At 42.0% G+C, this 23,943-nt stretch overlaps 1 protein-coding gene across 3 annotated transcripts in view; it reads right to left on the reverse strand.

Annotated features, from left to right (window-relative positions):
- Window positions 1-374: 374 nt before the first annotated feature.
- The window catches only part of ppp6r3 (protein phosphatase 6, regulatory subunit 3), a 31,528-nt gene continuing 7,959 nt past the window's right edge, over window positions 375-23,943 (reverse strand). Inside the window, exons 4-25 of one of the 3 annotated variants that reach the window (XM_060928532.1) lie at window positions 23,147-23,333; window positions 21,726-21,863; window positions 21,454-21,519; window positions 21,003-21,115; window positions 20,785-20,898; window positions 17,946-18,075; window positions 17,591-17,743; window positions 16,763-16,918; window positions 16,598-16,662; window positions 16,408-16,523; window positions 13,075-13,160; window positions 12,438-12,524; window positions 11,156-11,202; window positions 8,735-8,789; window positions 8,083-8,213; window positions 7,783-7,904; window positions 7,546-7,699; window positions 7,231-7,319; window positions 6,208-6,370; window positions 2,274-2,372; window positions 1,573-1,659; window positions 375-1,276 (exon numbers count right to left, since the gene is read on the reverse strand). In XM_060928532.1, coding sequence (XP_060784515.1) covers window positions 1,234-1,276; window positions 1,573-1,659; window positions 2,274-2,372; window positions 6,208-6,370; window positions 7,231-7,319; window positions 7,546-7,699; window positions 7,783-7,904; window positions 8,083-8,213; window positions 8,735-8,789; window positions 11,156-11,202; window positions 12,438-12,524; window positions 13,075-13,160; window positions 16,408-16,523; window positions 16,598-16,662; window positions 16,763-16,918; window positions 17,591-17,743; window positions 17,946-18,075; window positions 20,785-20,898; window positions 21,003-21,115; window positions 21,454-21,519; window positions 21,726-21,863; window positions 23,147-23,333 — 2,401 coding nt within the window. In that variant the 3' untranslated portion in view covers window positions 375-1,233. Of the gene's footprint in view, window positions 1,277-1,572; window positions 1,660-2,273; window positions 2,373-6,207; window positions 6,371-7,230; window positions 7,320-7,545; window positions 7,700-7,782; window positions 7,905-8,082; window positions 8,214-8,734; window positions 8,790-11,155; window positions 11,254-12,437; window positions 12,525-13,074; window positions 13,161-16,407; window positions 16,524-16,597; window positions 16,663-16,762; window positions 16,919-17,590; window positions 17,744-17,945; window positions 18,076-20,784; window positions 20,899-21,002; window positions 21,116-21,453; window positions 21,520-21,725; window positions 21,864-23,146; window positions 23,334-23,943 lie in introns of all 3 variants that reach the window. The other 2 variants (XM_060928531.1, XM_060928530.1) reach the window with 2 other exon arrangements.

Raw genomic sequence — 23,943 nt, forward strand, 5'->3', positions numbered from 1 at the left:
CTGACAAACTATAAAACGCCTCGAGGTCTCTTTCCCTCTACAGATGTACAAATTTAAGTACATGAGCTGTTTAACGCTGTTCCACTTCAGTGCAGGGAGAGCGCTGTTTATTCATTTACAGCACAAATCATTCCGTACTTATTTTAAAAATTATCTTTACACTTATTTTTGAACTTTTTCCACTTAAACTATTACATTAACATTTAGTTTTTACTCATTACTTGTCACTGCATTTATATTCCCTATAAATTATGAAAAGGATAAGACAGACTGTAGCCTGTAAAATTAATTTTAGCTGTGCATGTTTGTAAAAACATTTAATATTTTTAAACATGCAAAAGTTTAAGTTTAATTTGAAGAAAGAATTCTTCCTCTTGCTGGTAAAGATAGCATTTTATTTAAAAAAAAAAATGGGAAAAAAGGATGGGGGAACAAAACGAGCCTGGTGATGCAGTGATTGAAGCGCTGTGAGGAATCGCGCTCGCGGCCTTCGACACGTACAAAAAAGTTTCACCCGCAGAAAAAACGTGGAGGTTTCTTTTCCTTTCCCCCTCCACAGACCATCAGAGAGAGGGAGAGAGTGTGAGAGCGTACTCGTTCGCTACATGCAACTGGACTCCACCTGAGCTTCAGGGTTTCCACGTTAGAGGGAAGGAGATTTACAGCACGGCCTCAATAAGTTAAAAACTCTAGCAAAAGGTTCTTTTCTTCTCAAATCTCACGAGATACATTTACAATATCATTCATTAATTAATACCTGTGACAAAATAAACCGTTCCCCTATTTAAAATGTACCCCGAAATCATGAAAACAAGATTTACATGTTTGCGTTACTCCCCCCCCCCCTTTTTTTTTAAACTTTGAAATTAAATACCAGAGGAAGAAAAATCATTTAAAAAAAACCCCACAATAATAACAATAATAAATCATCAGCTTATGGTGTTTTTGGTCACACTACACGCTCCAATTAGTTTCTCGCTTCTGTAATAACATCTCTTTTATAAAATATTTTATTCATACAATCCTTTGTAACTATAGCAACAGTACTGTTAACGTTTGAGTGGCGAGATATCAGACAGATCACCTCAGAGAACAAGTGTAGAAACGAATGCGAAAGAAAAAATAATAAATCATCGTGGTGTTTAATCTCCTCTTCATACAGGCCGAGGTTCTGTACAGGGTCTGTTTAACATCAATATTGCTGGTCCTGGTCATGTGATCTGCCACACCCAATCACACTGGGCCGTTCACCACCGCTGCCACACACTGCTCCGTCCTGAACACACACACACAAACGATCATTTTCCTCCAACAGCCTGTCCGAGTGTTTTATTCCTCTTCTACAGCCGTCTTACTGAGAAAACACACACACACACACAGCCCTGCTCCATCCTCACAGTTAACAGACCCTTTTTTAATCTAGATTTTCTCCACAAAAAGGCAAAGATTTACTTATTCTGCTCTTTCACTTTAAGACCATAAACAAACATTTAAAAAACAAACAAAAATAAATAAATAAAAAGTAAACCACAACGACATTCTGATGATGTAACACACTCGTGCTGTACTCACTTGGCTTCCTCCATGGCTGCTGTGTTCTCCAGAGGACCGTTTAGAACCTCACACGAAGCTTTCGTTTTCTCTTCTACATGCTTTACACTGAGAGAGAGAGAGAGAGAGAGAGAGAGATCCATCACAGCAAGACAAATTTATCTCCGCAGGAGTCAGTGAGTCATTACTGCACTCAGTACCATATTGCATGTAACACACACGCGATACAGATCATCTGCGGGGAGACGACGAAACCTGAGTTTTAGTGACTGTGTCCTGAAAACCTGATATGAAGTTCAGCATCAAGACTTTACACATTACACAGTTGCCTAAAATATAAAGGGGAGGGGCTACAAAAAATTAAATCAGTAACACTCCTTGCCAAGTAACGAGCCGACTCGACTCCCAGCCCTTACCCCCAGTACTAACCCAGAGAAGCCACCCTGTACCCAGGCACCAGCCCTTACCCCCAGTACTAACCCAGAGAAGCCACCCTGTACCCAGGCACCAGCCCTTACCCCCAGTACTAACCCAGAGAAGCCACCCTGTACCCAGGCACCAGCCCTTACCCCCAGTACTAACCCAGAGAAGCCACCCTGTACCCAGGCACCAGCCCTTACCCCCAGTACTAACCCAGAGAAGCCACCCTGTACCCAGGCACCAGCCCTTACCCCCAGTACTAACCCAGAGAAGCCACCCTGTACCCAGGCACCAGCCCTTACCCTGATTTGGGGCAGTTATTCGCCGTCTCGGTCCGCTCACCCTCACTCACTGCGTACTTGGCAGATGTGTCTTCAGAGGTAGACGTGTTCTCCTCCTCACTGAGGGGGGAGGGGGGGGATAAATAAATAAATGCGTTTATAACCAACTCATTTCCTCTCCAACACACACACACACACACACACACACACACACACACACACAGAGAGAGAGAGAGCGGGAGTGGAGCACATTCAAAACAACGGCGTGAACAGAAGCGTGTGAGGGAGGGGTTGGAACGAGACAATGGGGAAGCGCGGAGTCAGGGATGAGATGGCGGTGTGGATGGATACGGGCATGTGCTCATCTTCACTAGAACATCAGGACACTGTTTATCGATCAATGTGAAAGCCGTGTCCATGGTTACGGAGTCAGACCTGCCAACCACAGACAAGAAGCAGTGCAGAAAAGCAGCTGCCCCTTGTTTAAGTTTAGACGTGCACCAAGGCCGAACAATTTGGGTTAAATCCCTCTGAATTTAGTAAGCAATGCTGTGATCAGATTTGTGATAATTTTCTGTCGGAGTCCCAGGTCTGCGTTAGAGCTTATACAGAACTACAAACTCGTTCATCCGTGAAACAATCTGGTTATTGAGAGTTTGTTTTGAGAGAGAGATCAACTTGGTTTTATAATGACTGGAATAAGCCTGATTCTGAAGTGACCGAATCCACCCTCCGCCACACCCAGCTCCACCCCCCACGCCAGGTAGCCCCAATACAGCCCAGACAACACTCCCCATGAGCAAGAAATAAATAGGACTTGAACTCAAAAAAAAAAATGACTGAAGACTGACCTCTTCATGAATTACTAAAATTAGATTTAATTGTTGAGGGGGCGGGGTTTACCCCGTCAGTTGCTCTGGATTAGGGGCACCTGCCAAACGCTGTAAATGTAAAGGAGTAAGGTCTTTACACAACGCATCTGGATGTGAACACGCCTCGAATATTAAAGGAAACATCATGTAAACTGATGCTGTATCTCGAACCAAGTATTTCTACCATGCGTTCTCTCTCACAGCACGACACTTGTTCAGCGTTGTCATGCAGATGTTGGTATTTAATGCTGCGATGCCAAGTTAGTGCCAGTGCTCAATATGTTTGCACAGTATTGGTTTTTGAGAACCCCCCCCAAAATCCAGCACGAGGTGCCATTTCTTTTGGGCACCAGCATGTCCTCTTAAGCTTGGTTCTCTCTCACCAACGCCGGTGACACGCTCATCATCATGCTAATATTCAGTGCTTGTTCCTCGAACAGCTCTGCTTTTTTTTTTTTTTAAATGAGCAGCACACATGGGGATTTCCAGCCTCTGATTGGCCAACAGGCAGGTCACATGGCCCCACTTTATTGGGTGTGATCTTCCCTTGTAAAACTGAAGGACGACACCTGCCGTGTCCAAAATCACTCACTCGTTCACTGCTCCCTACTCGCCATCTTTATAGTGAGTTCACTGGTAAAATGAAAACACTTTCGGACACGAGTCCGTCGCACCGTTATCTGCGACAGTAATGACGTACAGTTAAAACGTGCCGGATCAGTCGGCGGGCGGGTTTCAAAATAATAAATAGCTGCATGCGTTTTTGTGATAAATCCAGATTACACGGAGTGCATTTCCCACGTTAATCAGTGTGGAGTACTCCGTGTCTACTGCAGCTTTCAGTTCTTTTTAAATCAAGGCCGAATCCTTTATTCTTTGCCGCTGCCTTTTATTACATCATATTTGAGGCTTCTGATTTCTGTCAGTGTGACCACAATGCATGATGGGATATATTGCTTGGTTAGTGACCAACGGTTGTACACTACATTTTGTGATGCATTATGGGATACTTTGAGTGCACTATATAGGGTGTAATAATCCTCACCATACATTCGGACAGCACTACAAAATGGTGACGTCACCATAGTGAGTGATTGCGGACACGGGGCCGACGTGACGCTAGAAATACAACACGTCTGCTCGCCAAATGCAACACTGAGATTTTCTTTTACATTAACTTACTTAAAAACACCTTTAGCATTCCACACACCAAAAATAAAAACCCCACCCCGGGACGCCACATCAGTGCACGCTCCAAACAGGAAAATCAAGCCTAAAGAGAGGGGGAGGACTCAGGGAAGGGGCGGGGCCTCGAGTTAATACCAAAGAGTTCAAAACAGTCATTTCAGACTCCTCTACTGATCGGCTCATCTGCTGTTTTTAAATCAGAGCAAACGTTAAAATGTGAAACTTCAACTCAGGTGTTGGCAGGTCGGCAGTGTGTGTGTGTGTGTGTGTGTGTGTGTGTGTGTTAGTTACACGTGCACACAGTTGAGATTATGATCACTGATGAGCACATGCCTCGTGTGCACATGATGAAACCACTGTAATGACTGTGACCTTATAAAAGCTGCCAGAGTTCTGGGATTTAAAAGCGCCGTGGTGCTTGATTTCCCCGCCCTGTGGAACTGAACCCGAAGCACGGTTCCGGTCCCGAGCCGCTGCACAGCTTTAACCTCGTCCTAAATACCGCCTCAGGAGTTCCAAGTGATTTCCAGCTTTTATGCCACATGAGCACAAGCCGATGGCGAGCAGAAAGTTCTCTGAAGCCCTGCTGTCTCTGATTTGGGTAAAGGGCCTCAGGGTCAATTAGTGGTGACGAACCTGACCATCCAATTACACTCGTTATAAACGAGGTACAAATTCCTAGTTTCAGATAATTAATTACAGAAGAAAGTACAAGGTGATTCAGTTACACGCTTCCCATGATGCACCACGACTACTAAAGATGAAAAGGAGCATCTTCAAATCTGTGCTTTTTATTTATTTAATTCAAAGTGATTAGAGAGATCAGCTAATGTTGCGAGTTAAAAATGTAAAACTCTCCGTCTCTAGAGAACACGTGAAATTTAAATGGAGTTTATTCAGCGTGGTCACCGACAGACGAGATTAAATTCTAAAATGTACTTTATACTGTCTTACACTGAACACACACACACACACAATCTGTTTTGAGACTCATGTCATTGTGTGTGTGTTTTGTTTTTATATTTTATATAGAAATATAAAAATGGGAATGCAGCATTTCCAATACTACTCCAATAAAGCAGAGACTCGTTTTGTCTGAAATCTCTCCTGGGTGTGTGCTGATACTTCAACAAGCTGGGTCAGAACTGTATATTAGGTACGTGATGTGTGAGTATTTACGTTACTGCAGTAATAATTTAATCAAATTACATCATGGATAAGATTCTCTCAGTAAGAATCCGTCTGATCCGAACAGAATTTAAACCCATCGTGATAAAATCTGAGACTGTTGAAGCCATTTTACTCGTCAAGAAAACTGATGATCACTGTTGCCATTTAATGCTTCACCGATAACTGAATTTTGTTTAAATAATAAGTTTAAAAAGTGGTGTATTAGGGCTGTGTGGACTGAACTCGCATGGAAATTGATCAGGATGCAGAGTAAACGGTATGATCTGTTGACTGGATGTTAGGGGACAATATTTTATCCCGTGACCTAATGACACATGCAGATGGAGAAACAAGTGAACGTGTGTGTGTGTGTGTGTGTGTGTGTGTGTGTGTGTGTGTGTGGACTGAACAGCGCACATGTAAACACAGACATTGCTCCTCCTGTACATACCAATAGGATTTCAACACTCTGATCCCCCACGCACGCAGAGAGAGAGAGGAAGCGCATAGTCAACACTACTACACACACACACACACACACACACACACACACACACACACCTGCCTTTATCTCATGCATACACACGCACACAATCTCTACAGGTCACACTAGTGTGTGTGTGTGTGTGTGTGTGTGAGTGAGATAGATTACAGACTGAGATACACAGGCAGTGAACAAAGGAGAAAAAAAAGAAAAGAAAAACAGAACAGATGCATGTACACACCTCTTAAACACAGCAGTTTCGGTTTTGGCGTCTACAGTAAGGCTGAGCGTTTCCTTCATGGAGCCATTAGTGACCGTCTCAGTGATACGGTCCACCACCGCCTCCTCATCCACATCACAACCTCTGGACTGAACAGCTGGAGGCACATCCCACTGAGATGTTCCTGGGAGGAAGAGCGGGGCAGAGAGAGAGAGAGAGAGAGAGAGAGAGAGAGAGAGAGAGAGACCCATGAGCCCCTGTGCAGGATTTTATTTAGTCTCCATAGAAACCGAGTGCTTCATCACCTCTTTTCCACCAAGGCAGTTCTGGAGCTGGTGCCTATTCTCAACCTGGTTCTTCATGTTCTGACAGGCAAAGAACCAGCTCTCAGCTCAGAAAACTGGTACCAGAGCAGCACTAAATCTTTACTAGTCTAGAAACAAGAACTGCTTGTGTCAGGGGCAGGATTATCATGACCAAGAACAACAGCTAAAACTTCATGACCACCATTTAAAAAAAAAACCACCACAACTAGGTGCAGCACAGCATCTAATCCACAGAAGAAGAAACAAAGTCATCAGGCGACAACAGATCCCGCCCCCCCGACATGAAACCCCTCTTCAAATTTTCCTAAATTGAATTGGTTGCCATGGAGGGAGGGGAGGGGTGTCACAGAAATCCCAAAATGTCAAAAGGCACAACTCCTCTAGGTCACTTAATAGTTTCTGAGTTATGCTCCAGAAAGTAAATTGTTTAGAGACGGACAGAGCGACAGCTTTACCCCCCTGGACTATATGCCTGGAGGATAAAGAGGGGACCATAGTCCACTGCTGTTCTGCCTAGTCTGAACTGGGCGGGGCTTGCGGCTGGGAAAGCTGAGACGTATACAGTGAGGTAATGATCTGGCTCTATGACGGCTTTCTAGCTCGCAGAAAAGTGAACCAGTTCTTCAAAGGTTCGCAAGCTGAACCAATTCTGAACCAGCACCAGCCCAGGACAAGCACCTGGTGGAAAGGGGGTAAGAGTGGAGGCGTGTGCGCTCACCTGCGGGCGTGTTAACACCAAGAGGGTCTGCTGGCTCGGCACTCGTCTCCATGGCAACCGGGGAGTTGCTCCTCAGAGGGTCTTTAGGGCTGTAGAGATCAAACACCTTCGTAATAACTACCGATTGTAATTTGTGTCAGTTGTTTAATTTTCAGTGTGATTAAAATGAAGATCTCCACTTTATCTTTTCAGGTATTTTTTTTATGACACTGAAATGACTTCAGCGTCCAAAATGTTCAGTACATCACGAGAAACTCCGATAATGAAAATGTTAATGCGTTCGTTTAAACGTGCACGCGCATGATGCTCACTCACCTGACTGGTGTGAAGCTGGAGAAGTTGGCCCAGCCCGTTTCCGTGGCAACTGTGTTGGTGGGCGTGCTCCATGTCGAGGGAGAGGAAGTGGGTGGGGCCAACGAGCCTCCCGTTTCCATGGGGACATCATCAAAGTTGGCTGTCCAGGCAGGACCTAAAAACAAGGACAAGCTTTAACAAATTATTCTTCCTCAGGCTGCTCAGCAGGTGTGAGTGAGTGATGTCACTTCCTGTCACCTTCTCCACTGTCCACCTCCATCCGGTCATCAGCTGCCGGGTTCGTCGCCTCAAACTGGTCTCTCTTCACATCCTCCTCCTCAGAGTCTGTACTCTCCTCACTGTCTGTACTGCCTGAGCTCCTGACACACACACACACACACATTTCCATACAGTGTCCCAGATCTGTAAATTACCCGTTAACCCCCACATCATCACTGCTCCCACCACCCCATGAGCCAAGCTGTACCCAGGTAGTGGCAGTAAATCGAGTCCCCTTTCTCACCTCAGTGAGTGGGTGGAGCTAAAAACAGTACACACCTGGAGCGTCTCTGAGCTTCAGGAGCAAACGTCACGTCCTTCTCATCCCAGATGTCCTCCTCATCTGAGCCTGTGTCCTCAAACTGCTGAATCTTCTCCTTACAGCACGCCTCAAACAGAGCCATGTTCGCCTGGAGCGAGAACACACACACACACACACACACACACACACACACACACACCCCTCACTGCTTTAACAGACTCAAGATGTCCATTTCTGTTTCAAAGGAACAGATTGATAAAAAGGTCACAATTATTTTTTTGCATAAAATGTTACCAGACCAATAGATAAAGATGGAAAACAACTTCAGTTTAAAGAAAGGCACCAAAGAAAAACAGAATTTAATAAAAGTTATTATAAATTAATTTCCCCAGAAGTATGTGCCAATAATAAAAACGATCATTGTATGTTGGGTCCAAAATCTACCTAAAGGTAATGCGTGTGTTTAATTTTAGTGGTGAACACACACACACACACACACACACACACACACGCGCGCGCTAATCAGCTGAACATACAAGTGTACAGATTTTATCTAAAAGTGACCGCACTGGTAGAAAAACAGCAGTGTATGATTATTATTATATTTTGTTAGCGAAACGGACAGTGCGTGCGCGTGCGTCATGGCAGTGGAATAAATCACATACTTACACTCTCATTTGTATTCAAGGAAAAATTGATGTCTGATATTCTATCAAAGGGAATACTGTAAGGTTAAAGAGAACAGAGTTTAGTTCAGTTAAATCTGTTAAACACCACACACACACACACAACTCTCATTAAAACACCACACAACCCAACAAAGTACTTCAGCAACACTGCTCAGTAAACAATCCACAGATTTCCATATTAGATCCCAAAACTGCAGCAAACTTTCTGGAAACAATTTTAGCAATATTCAGATGGGATTAATTTCCTGACACGTGTGTGTGTGCGCGCGCGCGCGTGCAGTAGGTGTGCAAAACGCCATCATCCTATCACACCGCCGCACCATCACTGAGTGACAGTAGTATGGCCTGTGGAAAAAAGGGGCGTGGTCAGATTTACATAACACATGCTGTTTGAGTCATTACAGTAGGGGAGAAAATAAATAAAAATAATCGGAAGCTTGTTACGAGTCAGCCGTAGCAGCAATCACTCGTATTAGCATTTAGGCAGGAGAGCCGCTGCTCCTCCACACTGAAAGGACCCGGCTGAGGTGGTTCAGGCATCTGGACAGGACGCCACCTGGACAACTCCTAGGTGAGGGGTATCAAGCATGACCAGCTGGGAGGAGACCCCGGGGCAGACCCACGACACACTGAAGAGACGACATCACCACTCGGCTGGTTTGGAACACCTCACTGTTCCCCCCCGGCTAAAGAACAGGCTAACCGCTAGCTACGCCTAATATTTAGAGATTTTAAATTAAATTTTACACCAAGAGCCTGAAACTGATCTAATATGGAGATCTACAGAAAAATACCCATGATGCCCAGCACTACCACAAGCTGCTTTTATTCCATCAGTTATCGAACATGAACACATTACAGACCACACACACACACACACACACACACGTTCCTACAGAAACAATGGAAATTTGCACACAGTGAGAACAGCCAAGCAGGTGAAGGTTACAAGTTTCAAATCACAACATTCAGCCAATGATTAGAGACGATATCAAATATTAATATAAACATTAGATTAATTAACAGTCACACAAAATAAAAATATTGAGCATGAACTAAATCAGATTGTGTCAGGTGTTGAAGATTAATTTTCTATAACAGCAGCTCTGACAGTAGTGCAGGCTCGTATTAAATGCACTCGTACTAGTTATCGTTTCTATAGTAACAGCTCAACACTAATAATAATAATAATGGAACTAAAAAGCAATTGCTGTTATTTTGTAAGGAGAAATGTGTGTCTATCACTTCTGGAAGGAGTCTCCAGTGTGAGTGCTGTGTAAGTTAGCAGTGAAGCTGGGAGTTTTGCAACATCTTCAGCACAGAGGAGTTTACACTGATGGTTTATTGGTAATGCGATAAGCTGTCTTACTGACGTCAAGAGCAAAAAAAGAAGTGAAAAATACAAGTCTAATGACTGATGAAATAAAAACAGATCTTGGTTAGTGGGCTGACATTTCCTCCACAGAAAGCAACAATTCAGCCAAAAATGAAATGTAAATAGAATGTAAATTTCCTCTTTACATCAGATGCAGCCGATCAGCCGAGACGCGTCCGGTGTGTGAAGTGCGAACCTGTGCTGGAGCGGCAATGCTAATATTGCTAACTGATAAGGGAAGCGTATCGCCTCCAGTTCAGCATGGAGCCGAAATCACACACGCACTCGGTCAGACGCCGTTTACAGCAGTGCGTCACACAAAATCTACAAATTATCACCACAGTTCAAAGTCTTGAAGTTTGGCATCACTCCAATGGTAGATTTAGGTGAGGGGTGTGGCCTAAAGTTTGAAGGTGGAGTTATATGTCAGGTGATATTGATAATCATATAGTTACAAACTGATCATATATTTAAAAAAAAAAACCTCTACAAATGTAGCGTTACACATTTTTTCCTTGCTTATATTTAAAAGTATTATTTCTTGTTTATCTCTAAATTTCTTATTTAAAAAGCATAGCTGTAATTTTTAAACATTTTATTTTAAAACAGAATTTTGTATTTGTGAATTAGCTGGGTTTTTTTTTTAAATGCATCATTACATATTTTAAAAAATGTTCATTTATTATTTTGACTAAAACTGAGGTATTTATTATTAATTATTTTACTAAATTAAAAAGGGGGCAAAAAAAGTCTGAAACGATGTGTTTGAGGAGTGTGTGATTTGTGCACAAGGCGGTATCTGTTTTTGGTAACTCCTGAGGAGCTCCAGACGCCGCTCGTCTCGTCTGATTGCACACCTGTGTAACGTGCGAGAGTAATCCTGTACATTTCATTTTTGGTTAAATTCCCCATGAATCAGAATATTTTCTCAGGTTATATCCCTGATTATCCCAGCACAGCCCCCCAGCACCATTACCCCCCTCCCGGGAATGAGAGAAGAAAAGATCATGCAGGATGAGTACTCACTCCACCACATCGTCCTGATCCGCAAACTCTTCGTCATTGAAGCCGAACTGCTCAATAAAATTGGACGTCATTTGTTGCATCTGATAATCAGAAAAGGCCTGGCAAAGCCCAGGACCAGCGATAATGATATAGTCTCGACGTAAAAACACATTTAAATGTTTCATTTCAACAAAAAACACACACACAGATGTTAGTCTTAATAATAAATACTGCTTTAGTGGCAGAACATCACACTTTAGCACCATTCGACAGTATTAGGGCCACACTGCATTAAAAGTTTAAAAATAGTTCTGGGGGGGGCTCATAGGGGAACCCTTATAGGTTCTTTGTAGAACACTACAACAGAGCATTTCCCTCTAAGAAAAGGATCCAAGTAGCTCCAAGATCTTTGTGGAAGCTCGGAACCCTTAAAGAACCCTCCACATGTTTTAGCTGGAAATGTTTGTGGACGTGAGAACTTTTAATTACTCAGTAAACCTCACTTTTCTAACAGTGTACGTCTGAGCTGGCTCTCAGATTTCAGACCGAGTCACGCTGTGGGTCTCAAACTGGTGTGATTAATAGTTTTATTAAAGATGAGACATTTTATTAAAACAGCGCAAGTGAAGATCAGGGTGTCCCCCCCCCACCCACACACACACACACGCGCTTCTCTCACACCCCATTATAAAATCACATTACTGCGCACTGCATTTATTTACAGAAATCATGATGTGGCGCGTGCAAATAGAACATGAAAGGCTTTATACACCTGTAGATCATGTGACACCGCCCCCTAGTGGAGGGACTCATTACATTTGACTGGTAAGCTCATAACTGATAAACCACTCCTCAGGCGTTTAACATTTAACGTCTCAGTACTTTAAGGGTTCTTTACCAGGTCACTGGATCATTAAGGGCTCGTAGCCTTTTAAAACGTCATCACTGGAAACCCTGACTCTTGTAGAGATCCCATATCACAATAATATTCACTTCCTGGTGCAATAATCCTATTTCAGTTGCCAATAGCGTACTATTGCCACTTTCAGGTGAAGTAGTACTCTTAAGTCCCATTCTTATTGCTGTGTACATTACATACACAGCCCATGTTTTAACTTTTTTATTCCTTTTTTTTGTTACTGTCTATTCCTGACTATCTGTGAGCTGCTGGAACGTGTAAATTCATCCCTCGGTGGGGAAATTAAGTTTCTCTTATCGATCACGAGATCAGCACATTTCTACGCCTTCATAAATGTTTAACACATGAATGAGGAAGTGACGTAGCTGAAGTTCATGGTGTTACCTGCTGCAGAGACGAGTCATGGTGAAAGCCGCTGTCTTTAAAATCACCCTCGTCGTCACTGGAGGAGTGAATGTGATGTGTGTTAACCTGCAGAACACACAACTAGACCTTACTGACGAGCTCGCAGTGCTACAGCAGGCACAATCTTCACTTCTGTTCACAATGCAGAAAGTAATACAGCACCAACATGGTTATTAGATCATAAACCTAAACCAGTGGCAGAGCGGTGAACACACAGCAACGCTAACAAACATGACGCAGAATAAAAACAGCAGCTATAACCATCATCCGACTGAGAAAACTAAAGCAGACATGCAGAAATAAAATATTACAGCCCAAATCAATGAACAGAAACTAATTTTAAAAAAATAAGTAAATTAAAAATAAAGGAATACTGAAGGGAAGGAAAAAAAAATAACTCCAAAAGATTGCTAAAAATTAATACTGTGAAAATACATAGGAATATTTGAACTAAGAAATATAAAAATCATTTATTCTGTTAAATATTACTGTTATAATACGAATGTTTCCACACATTTTCTCTCACACACACACACACACACACACACACACACACACACACACACACACACCTCTCTCAGTTTCAGTGCAGAACAATCAGACACACAGCACTTACTAAATCTACAGTGTTTTTCTTGTTCGTGTCTGCTAACTGCCCCGAGGTGAAGGCCTCCCATCTTTCCCGCTCATCCTCCTGGAGCTCTGCAACACACACACGATGTTAAAGGAGTGCCTTAACCCCAGGACACTGGTGTGTGTTCACATGTTTTCTGTCCTTATTGCAGAATGATATTTAAAAAGCAGTCCATTGTTACTTTATCGAGTTTTTTTCCACCATCTAACCTCCTCCCAACCACCCCACACACACACACCCTCTATATGACTGTTGCTATGGTTACATGAGAAGGTGTTATGTCGCCATGTTGCTGTTAATTAAAACCATTTCCACACTGTGGCCCATAAATCACATTTCCACACAAACCCACACCGTTCCGTTTGTCCCGATTTTGCGGGAGAGGAAGTGGAACTATGGGCTTCACCCAAGTTGTTGCCGTGTTACAGAGCTGTTATTCAAGTAAAGGGTGGGGATACAGCTTTCATTTAAAGGGGTACCGAATATAATATATACAGTTGCTGATGTGACAAAGTAACGCATTCTTAAGTATTCTATCAAATTTATATACTAGAAAACAACGAAATATCTTGGTAATTAGGTTGCAGTGCAAAGCACTGCAACTATTGTTCTTCTACGTATTTCTTCTTCTTCTTCTTCCGCTTCTTCTTACGCAAATTTCGAATAACTCAATAACCGTACGTCGCACACAGACAAACAATACATCAAAACGTGCGGCTCGATCGGACTCGCTATGCTATTACTTTTCTCTACAGAATACGATTTTTTCGTGACATAGTCGCGAAAAAATCGTCCAAAAAAACCCCATTCATTTCTATGGAATTAATTGAAAAAAAAAAAAAGCACTTTTTCAAACATCCGCTGCTCTGGCATGCTTTCACCTAGAGACGTGATTCTAACTCAAAAACGTAGGAAAACTTCTCCTCTGTGGATCTGGCATTCAACTTTTCTGCTAGGTTCTACACTTTCGGATCAGTCCCGGCTCAAACGCCATGTGGGTTCCGGGAGAAAATCCAGCTTTTGAATGGGTGTCTATTGCGTTACACACCAGTGAGGGTCGTTAAGCTTAGAGTGTAGACAGCTTGAAAAAAAAAAGCTCAAACTTTCTCGCTTAAACTGTGTTTTCATCCACAAATTTCACTCTACAGACATGATTTTCTCAAAAGTAGTAGGAAAACTTGTCCTGATTCACACAATGTGTCTACCTAAACGATAGGATTTACACTTTTTGAATGAGAAGCCTCAAACTGAGGAGAGCACAGGTGAGCGGCCTCACTGACTCCCATTATAAACGGGACAGAAAAGTCTCTCATTTTTAAATCGTTCTAGTGTCGTCATTTTTAACACGACAGACAAAAAAAATACATCATTTTATTCAGGAGACCCTTCTAGCGCTCACTGTGAAAGAATTTTGTGAATAGCTGCTTCCGTTGTCGAGTTATTTGTCATTGTTCGAGGCCTGGTCCTTCATATAAAACAGCACAAAACTCCATACCTTGTGTGTCTTAGCTCACTGACACCCATTATAAACGGGACAGAAAAGTCTCTCATTTTTAACACTACAGACAAAAAATTACATCCGTCTATTCAGGAGACCCTTCTAGCGCTCACTGTGAAAGAATTTTGTGAATCTTTTTTTTGTGAAAAAAAAAAAAAAAAAAAAAACAGCCTCGGTCAGCATGACACTTCTCCTTAGCCACCCACTTTATTAGGAACACTTCTGTTCGTACATACAAACTACAAACACTCTTCTTAGAGTTTATTTTATTTTTAAAAGGGACAGTGCACAAATTAAACATTATCCTTGTGGTAAGGACAGATGTCTGTCCCAGGTTATAGCAGTACATGCTAATTTCCGCCTGTAGTCACTTTGTTTATGCTCTTGAATAGCTCTTCTTCATGACGGCTGCTGTCTCAAGCACACACACAATCATTGCATTGAAACATCATTGCGGGTCACACATTCACGGCCAGCAAACATGCGTGACCGAATTGCTTCGCGCACTGCATCCTCTCACAATTTCCCCCGGGGAATTGTCCGGTCTAGTTGTAAATATAATACTTTATACGCTAAACCGCACAAGAGTTGCCATTTTTAAAAGACCGTGACGTCAGCGCTACCCACTGCACTAGCGGAACTCTCCGAAATAGAGGAGAGAAGCGTGTAATCATGGCGTCGGGCGCATCAAGTGAAAGCGACAGCTCTGTCGAATCATACGAAGAGATCCCGCAAGACACACTGCAAGCAGGCTATGGCTTAGAAGGGTACCAGTTTGAACCTAGGAGAGGTACTATGTAGTGGAAGTTCATTATGTCTAACTATTAAAGCTATTTTAAGTTCGTTTCTTAAGACAAGGACTTTTTAAGATGTTCCCTTGTTGACAGTTTCAGCGAGAATCTTCCGCCTTCTTCAAAACAGTCACCAGATGTCGAGTGGTGACGTGCCTTATCAGCTGATGTTACGCTACAGAGGCGTGAACATCCCGCCCAATTTGACAGGTAGTTCACGCCTCCTGCTGTCAGGTCGCTCCCCCAGGACACATCTGGTGACTGTTTTGAAGAAGGCGGAAGATTCTCGCCGAAACCGTCAACAAGGTAACATCTTAAAAAATCCTCGTCTTAAGAAACGAACTTAAAATAGCTAGGAGAGGTACTCTCGACTCCGGTGATGAAATAAGAGAAGAAAGCTCGGATGACAGCGAGGATGAGACTGATGCTGACCATGGCAAGCGTGGGGCAGAGCGTCTGCGTGCAGGTGACATGGCGTGGTGCTCATGCGGAAAATGTAACGTGGAGTTGCTCACGAGTCCAGCAGAATTTATTTGCTGCAGTGAGATTGGCGCCACCCGTGGACTTGCGAAATCGTCGCAAGAGGCAGAAACAGGTATTTCACACGTGCTATTCCCAACCTCAATGAGCCAACACAACTGGGCACGTACATACGTCATGAGTGTTACGCAGAGAAAGTGAACGTGCATTCTGATTGGATAAAATTAATATCATGGCGGGCTGTTCAAACTGCGGAAATAGTTTGCTCGAGCTACTTTCAAAACACTATAACTTTCCAACCTTAGAACAAAAAACTTTTGTAAGTCTTGAATAAGGTTCGTTAATGTGTGTTTTATTGTTATATTTACTCTATATATTGCCCTCTGTTCCCCTTTAAAAAAAATAAATAAATTTATGATACATCTGGAGCGTCCCATGATACAATTCATCACAATACTGGTGTGATCTCGTACTGTTCTGCAGTAACACTCACTCGAGCAGATCATGAACACGATAAACTCAGTGTGCAGGGACACGGAGACTCACCTGAAATGAGCTGCTGAATCTGAGCACCGTTCGGACCTTTATCACTGTTGTGCACTATAGAGTTGGCAATTCTGGTGAGATGCCCCATGTAACCTCTCCTACGCCCCCCTTCAGCCCTGAGAGAGAGAAATCTGTGTATAAACAGCAAACTGTTTATAATCCTTATGAATTACAGACTGATTTCACTCACTGCTCTTTCTCGTTGGAGCTCCACGCCTCCAAGATTCTCTGTACCAACCGACACTTCTGAAACAGCTGTGAGGGAAAATACAGCCAATTAAACACCAAAAGGAGGTTTACAAACCCATCGCCTGTCGTCATGTGCGCGCTGTAGCGAATGAGGTCCGACACTCACGTGTGTGACGAGGATGTTTTCTCGGATGGGCTCCTGATCGTCGTCTCTGTTAATCTCCAAATCGTTCTGAGTTGGCGGCATCGCCAAGATCATCGCGATACAGATTTCTACTTGTACGTGCAGGAAGTTATTCCAAATATATTTAAAATACATATCCTGTAAACAAAAACAACACTCTCCTGTACCACAGCAATTTCAATTCTCTATTTATTAAACACTGACACACATCTTATTTCTTTAATTACAGTTTACGCTCTACAGCTAACTACATTTATGACACACCTTACTGTGCAAAAGTCTTAACACCCCCCCATTATTTTTTTCATCCAAACTTTGTTACAGATTTCTATTTTATGATTTCTACATTATCCAGTCAGTACAAAAACATTTTAGAGTCCAAACATTCGTTTTCCAGCACAAAATTAAATGTTACGGGGGGGAAAAAAAAAAAGTTTGTATCTGAGCAGCATATTCCATAAGAGACACTTTTCAGATGAAAAAAGAAAGCATAATGAAGGCTGCTGGGTTTTGGTGTAAAATGAAGTGAGTGTGACAGTCAAAGTGTCCAGAAGAACTGCGGCTGGTTCTGTAAGACGCTCAAGAAAACCTACAGATCATTTCTGCATAAAACTGACCTCACTGGACCTGACGGAGATTTTTTTTTTAAAGCAGAGGGTCGTCTCACACCAAATACTGACTCATTTATTATGGCTCACTTTTTACACAGCACTACACAGAGAGAGAGAGAGAGAGAGAGAGAGAGAGAGAGAGAGAGAGAGAGAGAGAGAGAGAGAGAGAGAGAGAGAGAGGTGTGTGCACGAGACTCACGAGGATGATTCCCAGCATGTTGAGGTTGATGAGTTCCTGGTTGATGATGTGTGTGTTGGTCTGTAGAAGGCTGGCCACCAGTCTCACCACGTTGAGGCGTGTGTTTCCCACCGGCGGGTCCAAAACGCCCCACGTCGTCTTCAACACCGTTTTCTTATAGAAACAAACCAAAGAAAAGAAAAAAAGGCTTAAGCTTGTGAAAATATTGTAGATTACTTTTCACTAAAATTTCCCAGGTCCTGTCTTTTCAGTGTGAAAAACACATGGCATTTTACCACACAGTCTCTTTACACCATGCTCACTTCAGCTTTACGTTCTGATTTTGTGTTTGTTTTTATGGTGAACTGTCTCAGACCTTCGGAGGCTCCAGGAGGAGCTGATGGAAATCTTTCAGTCTTGGTCTGACTGCCTCGAGGATGCTCTGATTAACGGAGAAGGATGGGTGGTTCATTCCTGGAGGACAGAGATCCAAGTGACCCTCGAACCTGCAGGAACAGCAGACACGGTCACAAACCGGCTTTACAGAAATCTCCATCTCTAATAAACAAGCCAGAGGGGACATGAAGAACCCGAGAGAGGAACCGGAATCAAGAGGGAACCCGTCCTCTTCTGGGTGAGAGCAGAGCACGCGATAAATCATTCCAGTGCCCAGGTGGAGAGGAGTAAAGACAAGCGAGACAGAGTGTGTTGTAAATGCTGTTAGTAAGAGTCCTGGGATGAGAAACAAATCAGCCATGTTATGTTGCATTAAAAATGATCACGTCAAGCGATTCCTCGGACCAATCCTAATCCCATTTCTTCCATTCCTCACTCACAACTTCAGCTCCTACCTGCAATTATTTCCCACAGAAATGGAAGAAAAACCTCAATATGGTTCCATCTTATCCTGTCTCAGTAAAAGGAGCATCATGACATTATGAAGAAAAACAAAGCTTGGAAGGAAGGAGTGGAGGAGATCCCTGGTGCCTCTGGAGAGCGTAAAGAGCTCGTACGGTTAGCTTGCTTTGCTAATATAATTGAGAATGAAGCTAGTACAAAGCTGGGCATGCAACACGTAAATGGATGAAAATCTGCTAATGGGTAATAATATGTAACAAATCATGTCAAAATTCATATTCTTTTATAGAAAAATTAAACTACATCATATTAAACTTATTATTTTATTAAACATATTAACAATTGAAAAGATAGTAATCACACTGGATTGTCAAAAAAATCATCTGCGAAGTTATCAAATCTACGCTTATGCATGTTATTTTTTGACAGAAAAAAATGAAGTATTTTTAGTTTTTTTCTCCTTATTTTACAAAACTCCATGCATATAAGAATGAAATAATCAGGTTTTTACAATACTTAATGGAAAATATCAAAGATCTTTCCAGAAAATGAGAATATAATTATTCAAGAAACAGGTGAAAAGATTCACGACCAAGAGCCAAGGTGATAACTTTTCTGTTATCACTTATGAACCGACATAACACAAGAATTGATTGTGAAGAAATCCTCATAACGTAACAGTAGTAACTTACTATTAACATTAAGGATTGGAAACAGGACTCTGTGGAACAATACAATATTAAAACACACGTGGGTTAGTATACTTATGCGTGTTACTTTTGACGGACATAAATTACCAAAGATGAATTCATTGAAATGTACTCTAATTGCACTATAAGATCTGACTAGGGAAAGGGGAATATGAATATTTAAGTAACAGGAGAAATCTAAGACTAAAATTATATTGTAAAATTCATAAATGAAGACTACAACATGAGTGTTGCACACAGCCGGAACTGTCTGATAGTAATATGCATGCACCATAAAGTAATAAATGAGACTTAAAATTTGGATTACAGCCATGGAAACATATTTCTGGGCCATCAATCTCTTCCTTTTTCCAACAAGTCCACTTAAAGCTCTCTGACTCCAGAAGGAGACCTGTCTGACATGGTGACAAGTACACCCAAAACAAATTTTATTTATCTTCAACTGGGGGACGTCAAAATATAACGTGCATAAGAAATGTCCGTCAGATTGTAACGTGCGACTTCCTGCTTCCGTCAGGGACCAGCACATTCCACACGATCATTCACCCTCCCGGCAAATTCTTTCAGTTGCACTGGCGTCAATTTTTGTTTACATCCATTATGAAGTATTTCAGCCAGTTCCCCGATCACTACGGTTCATTTTTAGTGAGTGAAGAACAAATCTATACTTACGTGCGTTACGTATTATGCACGTTAGCTTTCTTGACAGACTGCAAACACACGCTGCTCAGGCGGCCATTTTCTCCATCTTCTCGGAAAGCGACGATGTCATCAAAACTTGTGGTAGTGTGGATTTCCTGGGGGTTTGTGTATCATGCGGTGCTATGCCGGTCGGAGATATACGATACAGTCTTGTGTACGTTATTTTCTGACAGACAGCGATCCTTTGATTTTACCATCGATGTATTTTGAAAACAGGCAGATTCCAAGGCGAGAATTAATTATAAATCAATTGGTGCTTTTATATTAAAGTGATTGATTACATATATTGTTCTATATTAATGTTTTTAGTTGGAATATTCTTATTCACAAGTTGATGTTGACTTCTGACGGACACAGTAACGTGCATAAGGGTCTTTTTTTAAAATGATTTTTTCGTGTTTAGAAAATGTGCAGGCCCATTGTATGTGGTTTTTTAAACACTTCAGTAAACCTGTTTTATGGAGTGTAGTTGATTTAATTCCGACAATAAGTTGTATAGCAATCAAACCTTGTCGAAGTTGGTTAGTCAGAACTGTTACGGTCGGGTGTCTAAAATTCACCAACTTCAAAAAATTAATTCATGATTTTATTGGGAAAATATAGCTTGTGATATCTGAAGTTGTCAACATTATTTCTTAGAGCAATATTATTTTATTTAAACCAAAAAATATCCAATTTATGTTTATAATAGTGGATGGAGATGATTTTTTATACATGTCTCACCATTATTACCCATTAGCAAATTTTGACTCAAATCTCACACACACACACACACACACACACCATTTCCACATTGATTATTGTGTTAATTAATTAGTGTTTAAGTAACTGGCTTTAGATGATTACATGTATAAATATATACAGCGCTTCAGGACCATCTTCAATCAGAACTACAAGTGACCTGAAGGACTCGTTGCTGGTTAGGGTCATCCTCGGGTTACTTACGCTGGTCTCCGCGTCTCAAAGAGTGTGAGGAGAATCTGGATCACGCTGACGATCGCAGATTCGTTCTTCTCTTTGTCAAAGATGTTGGACAGCAGCTGCTCTACAGTCTCTTGTCTGGGAGGGAGAGAGAGCGTGCTAGAGTTACCATCCACACAACATTAACCTTACTGTATGAGTGTGTGCGAGAGAGAGAGAGAGAGAGAGAGAGAGAGATGTACTTCTCCAACGTGGCGAGCAGAGGATCAGGCTCTGAGGAACCCTGCACCTGGAACATCTGATCTCTGCTCAGGCGAATGATCTCACACAGAGACTGAGACGCATTCGAGTGCCTCTGTGGGAAAATAAATTAATGATAAAAATAAACCAACAAGAAACTATAACAACTAATAAATGCACAGATCTGAGACGCTGAATTCATCACCTCTTTATTAAAGGGTTAAATAGAGCTGTGTGATATGACCACATTATTTCAATATCATGATAAACGGTCACAATACACGTCTGAGATATTGTGGGTGTTACGTTAAATTTTTATAATTTTTTTTAAATCACAATTACAGCTCCAGTAAACAAACTTGTACACTGTAGAAATCTCAAAGTATCACAACATACACAAGAATCACATCATGAGATTTCTGTCACATCAACAGTAAATCAAACCTGACTCACATCCTCATCCTGAGAGGGCTGTACCATGTCCACCAGCCGCTGGATCACCTTCTCCTCGTTCAACCACTGAGGTCACACACACACACACACACACACACACACACACACACACACACACACACAAATAACCCAACAGTACAGAACTGTGCTCCTGCTAAATAAAGCACTTCCTGTATGGTGTAATTCATCAGTGTGACAGCACTAGATCACTCAACACGTGTGTAACTGTAGATGTATACGGAGGTGTAGATGAAGATGATGCGTCTCCTCACGTTTAAAACATCTTGTCTGAGCTGCTGAGGCTCGATGCAGGTCAGCATCCTGAGCAGCAGGTCCATGATGGCCGAGGTTCCTATGTGCTTAATCATCAGATCCACAAAGTCTTCTCTCTTTCTCAAGAACTCTACAATCTACACACACACACACACACACACACACACTTTAGTAAGTGCACTCAATGTTGATTTATCTAAACAGAGTCACGTCCTCTGAAAGCACATCCGCAAGGTGTTTTATTCCTCAGAACAATAACCTTTTACCCTTTACATTAGTTCCTGTCGTCACAGCAGCTATAAAGCAGTCGCTCCCTCACCAGTCTCACTTTATTCTCTCTCCAAGTTAATGAGACCAAAATCACAGCTTTACATGTTCCTGAGAAACTACAGAAGTGTAAACGCCTGTCCTGAAGATCCAGCTTCATCTCGGAGTGTTACACAGCACTGACACTGCAGACTCCTTCCAGAAACATCACACAAACCTGTACACATCCCAGTGAATGAGCAGTTACCATAGAAACAATAACTAGTCAGTCATCAACACCCTCTGATCAATCAAAATCCAGCAGCGTTGTGGTGCAGCTCATCTTAGGGAAGATGTTAAACCTTCATATTTCCAAACCTGATGTTTATTAGCTCGTAACCCAGACGACATAAACACAGGAATCATGCTAGAATGCTGACCGGTACAATAACAGCCACTCGGAGAGCTCAGGAGGATCAAACCAGCTTGTTAGGATACACGTTTATCACATGCGTCACTGGGATTTACACTACCGTTCAAAAGTCTGGGGTCACTTTGAAATGTCCTTATTTTTGAAAGAAAAGCACTGCTCTTTTCACTTTAAACTAATCAGAAATCCACTCTATACATTGCTAATGTGGTAAATGACTATTCTAGCTGCAAATGTCTGGTTTTTGGTGCAATATCTCCATAGGTGTATAGAGGCCCATTTCCAGCAACTCTCACTCCAGTGTTCTAATGGTACAATGTGTTTGCTCATTGCCTCAGAAGGCTAATGGATGATTAGAAAACCCTTGTACAATCATGTTAGCACAGCTGAAAACAGTTGAGCTCTTTAGAGAAGCTATAAAACTGACCTTCCTTTGAGCAGATTGAGTTTCTGGAGCATCACATTTGTGGGGTCGATTAAATGCTCAAAATGGCCAGAAAAATGTCTCGACTATATTTTCTATTCATTTTACAACTTATGGTGGGAAATAAAAGTGTGACTTTTCATGGAAAACACAAAATTGTCTGGGTGACCCCAAACTTTTGAACGGTAGTGTAAATCTGGCAACATCATCAGAAGAGCTTGTGACCTGTCCACATCAGGATCATTAACAGAACCGCATGCAACCCATCAAACCATTTATCCGACTTGTTGGGTTCAGAAAGTCGTAAGTGTCGCTCTCACCTGCTCCGGCTTCCTCCCGATGAGGATGCTCAGCACTTTACTGAAGAAGCTGGCGAGCAGAGGGTTGAGCGGCGGCTCGTTCTGCAGGAACCCGTACAGTTTCATGAGTAAACTCTCGTCCTCGCCTAACCGGTCATTGATCTGACCGACGTCTGACGTGAGGAGCTCGCAGGATATGTTCGGGTACCTGAGGAATTATATCAGAAGATTACTGTGTGAAAATTCAAGCTCCATTTCATCCTTTTAATAAAGCGGGGGGGACCACCACTGCACGCGCACACCCCCCCCCCCCCCGCTGCTTATCTTTTTTTTTTTAAACTTTGTTTTTTATTAGATCTTTTACATCCAAATACAATGTACAAGAATAAAAGAACAGAAAAATAACATGTAAAAAAGATATAGTAATAACAATAACATTAAAATATAAAATAAAAGAAATAAGGTATGAACAGCTTATGGGTCCCTTCATTTATACTGTTGTAGATGTAAACAATCAAGTCTGACACATTATCATTCAGTCCGTGGTATCATCTTCCTCCTTGTACCAATACCATTTCTCCCATTTCTTTTCAAATTGTTCTTCCCTCATTTTCAAAATGTATGATAGCTTTTCCATGCTGTAAATCTCTTCCACAATACTAAACCACTGTTCTAGAGTTGGGGGGATCTTCCTTATACCATGCTCTTGTAATTGCTTTTCGGCTAGCTGCAAGTAATACTTTTAACAGGTATACATCTTCTCCTTGGACCTCGTCTTGTGGTATATATCCCAAATACAGTACCAAAGATGTTTTTTG

The sequence above is a fragment of the Neoarius graeffei genome, chromosome 8 (assembly GCF_027579695.1).
Source record: "Neoarius graeffei isolate fNeoGra1 chromosome 8, fNeoGra1.pri, whole genome shotgun sequence".
NCBI classification, from domain to species: Eukaryota; Metazoa; Chordata; class Actinopteri; order Siluriformes; family Ariidae; genus Neoarius; species Neoarius graeffei.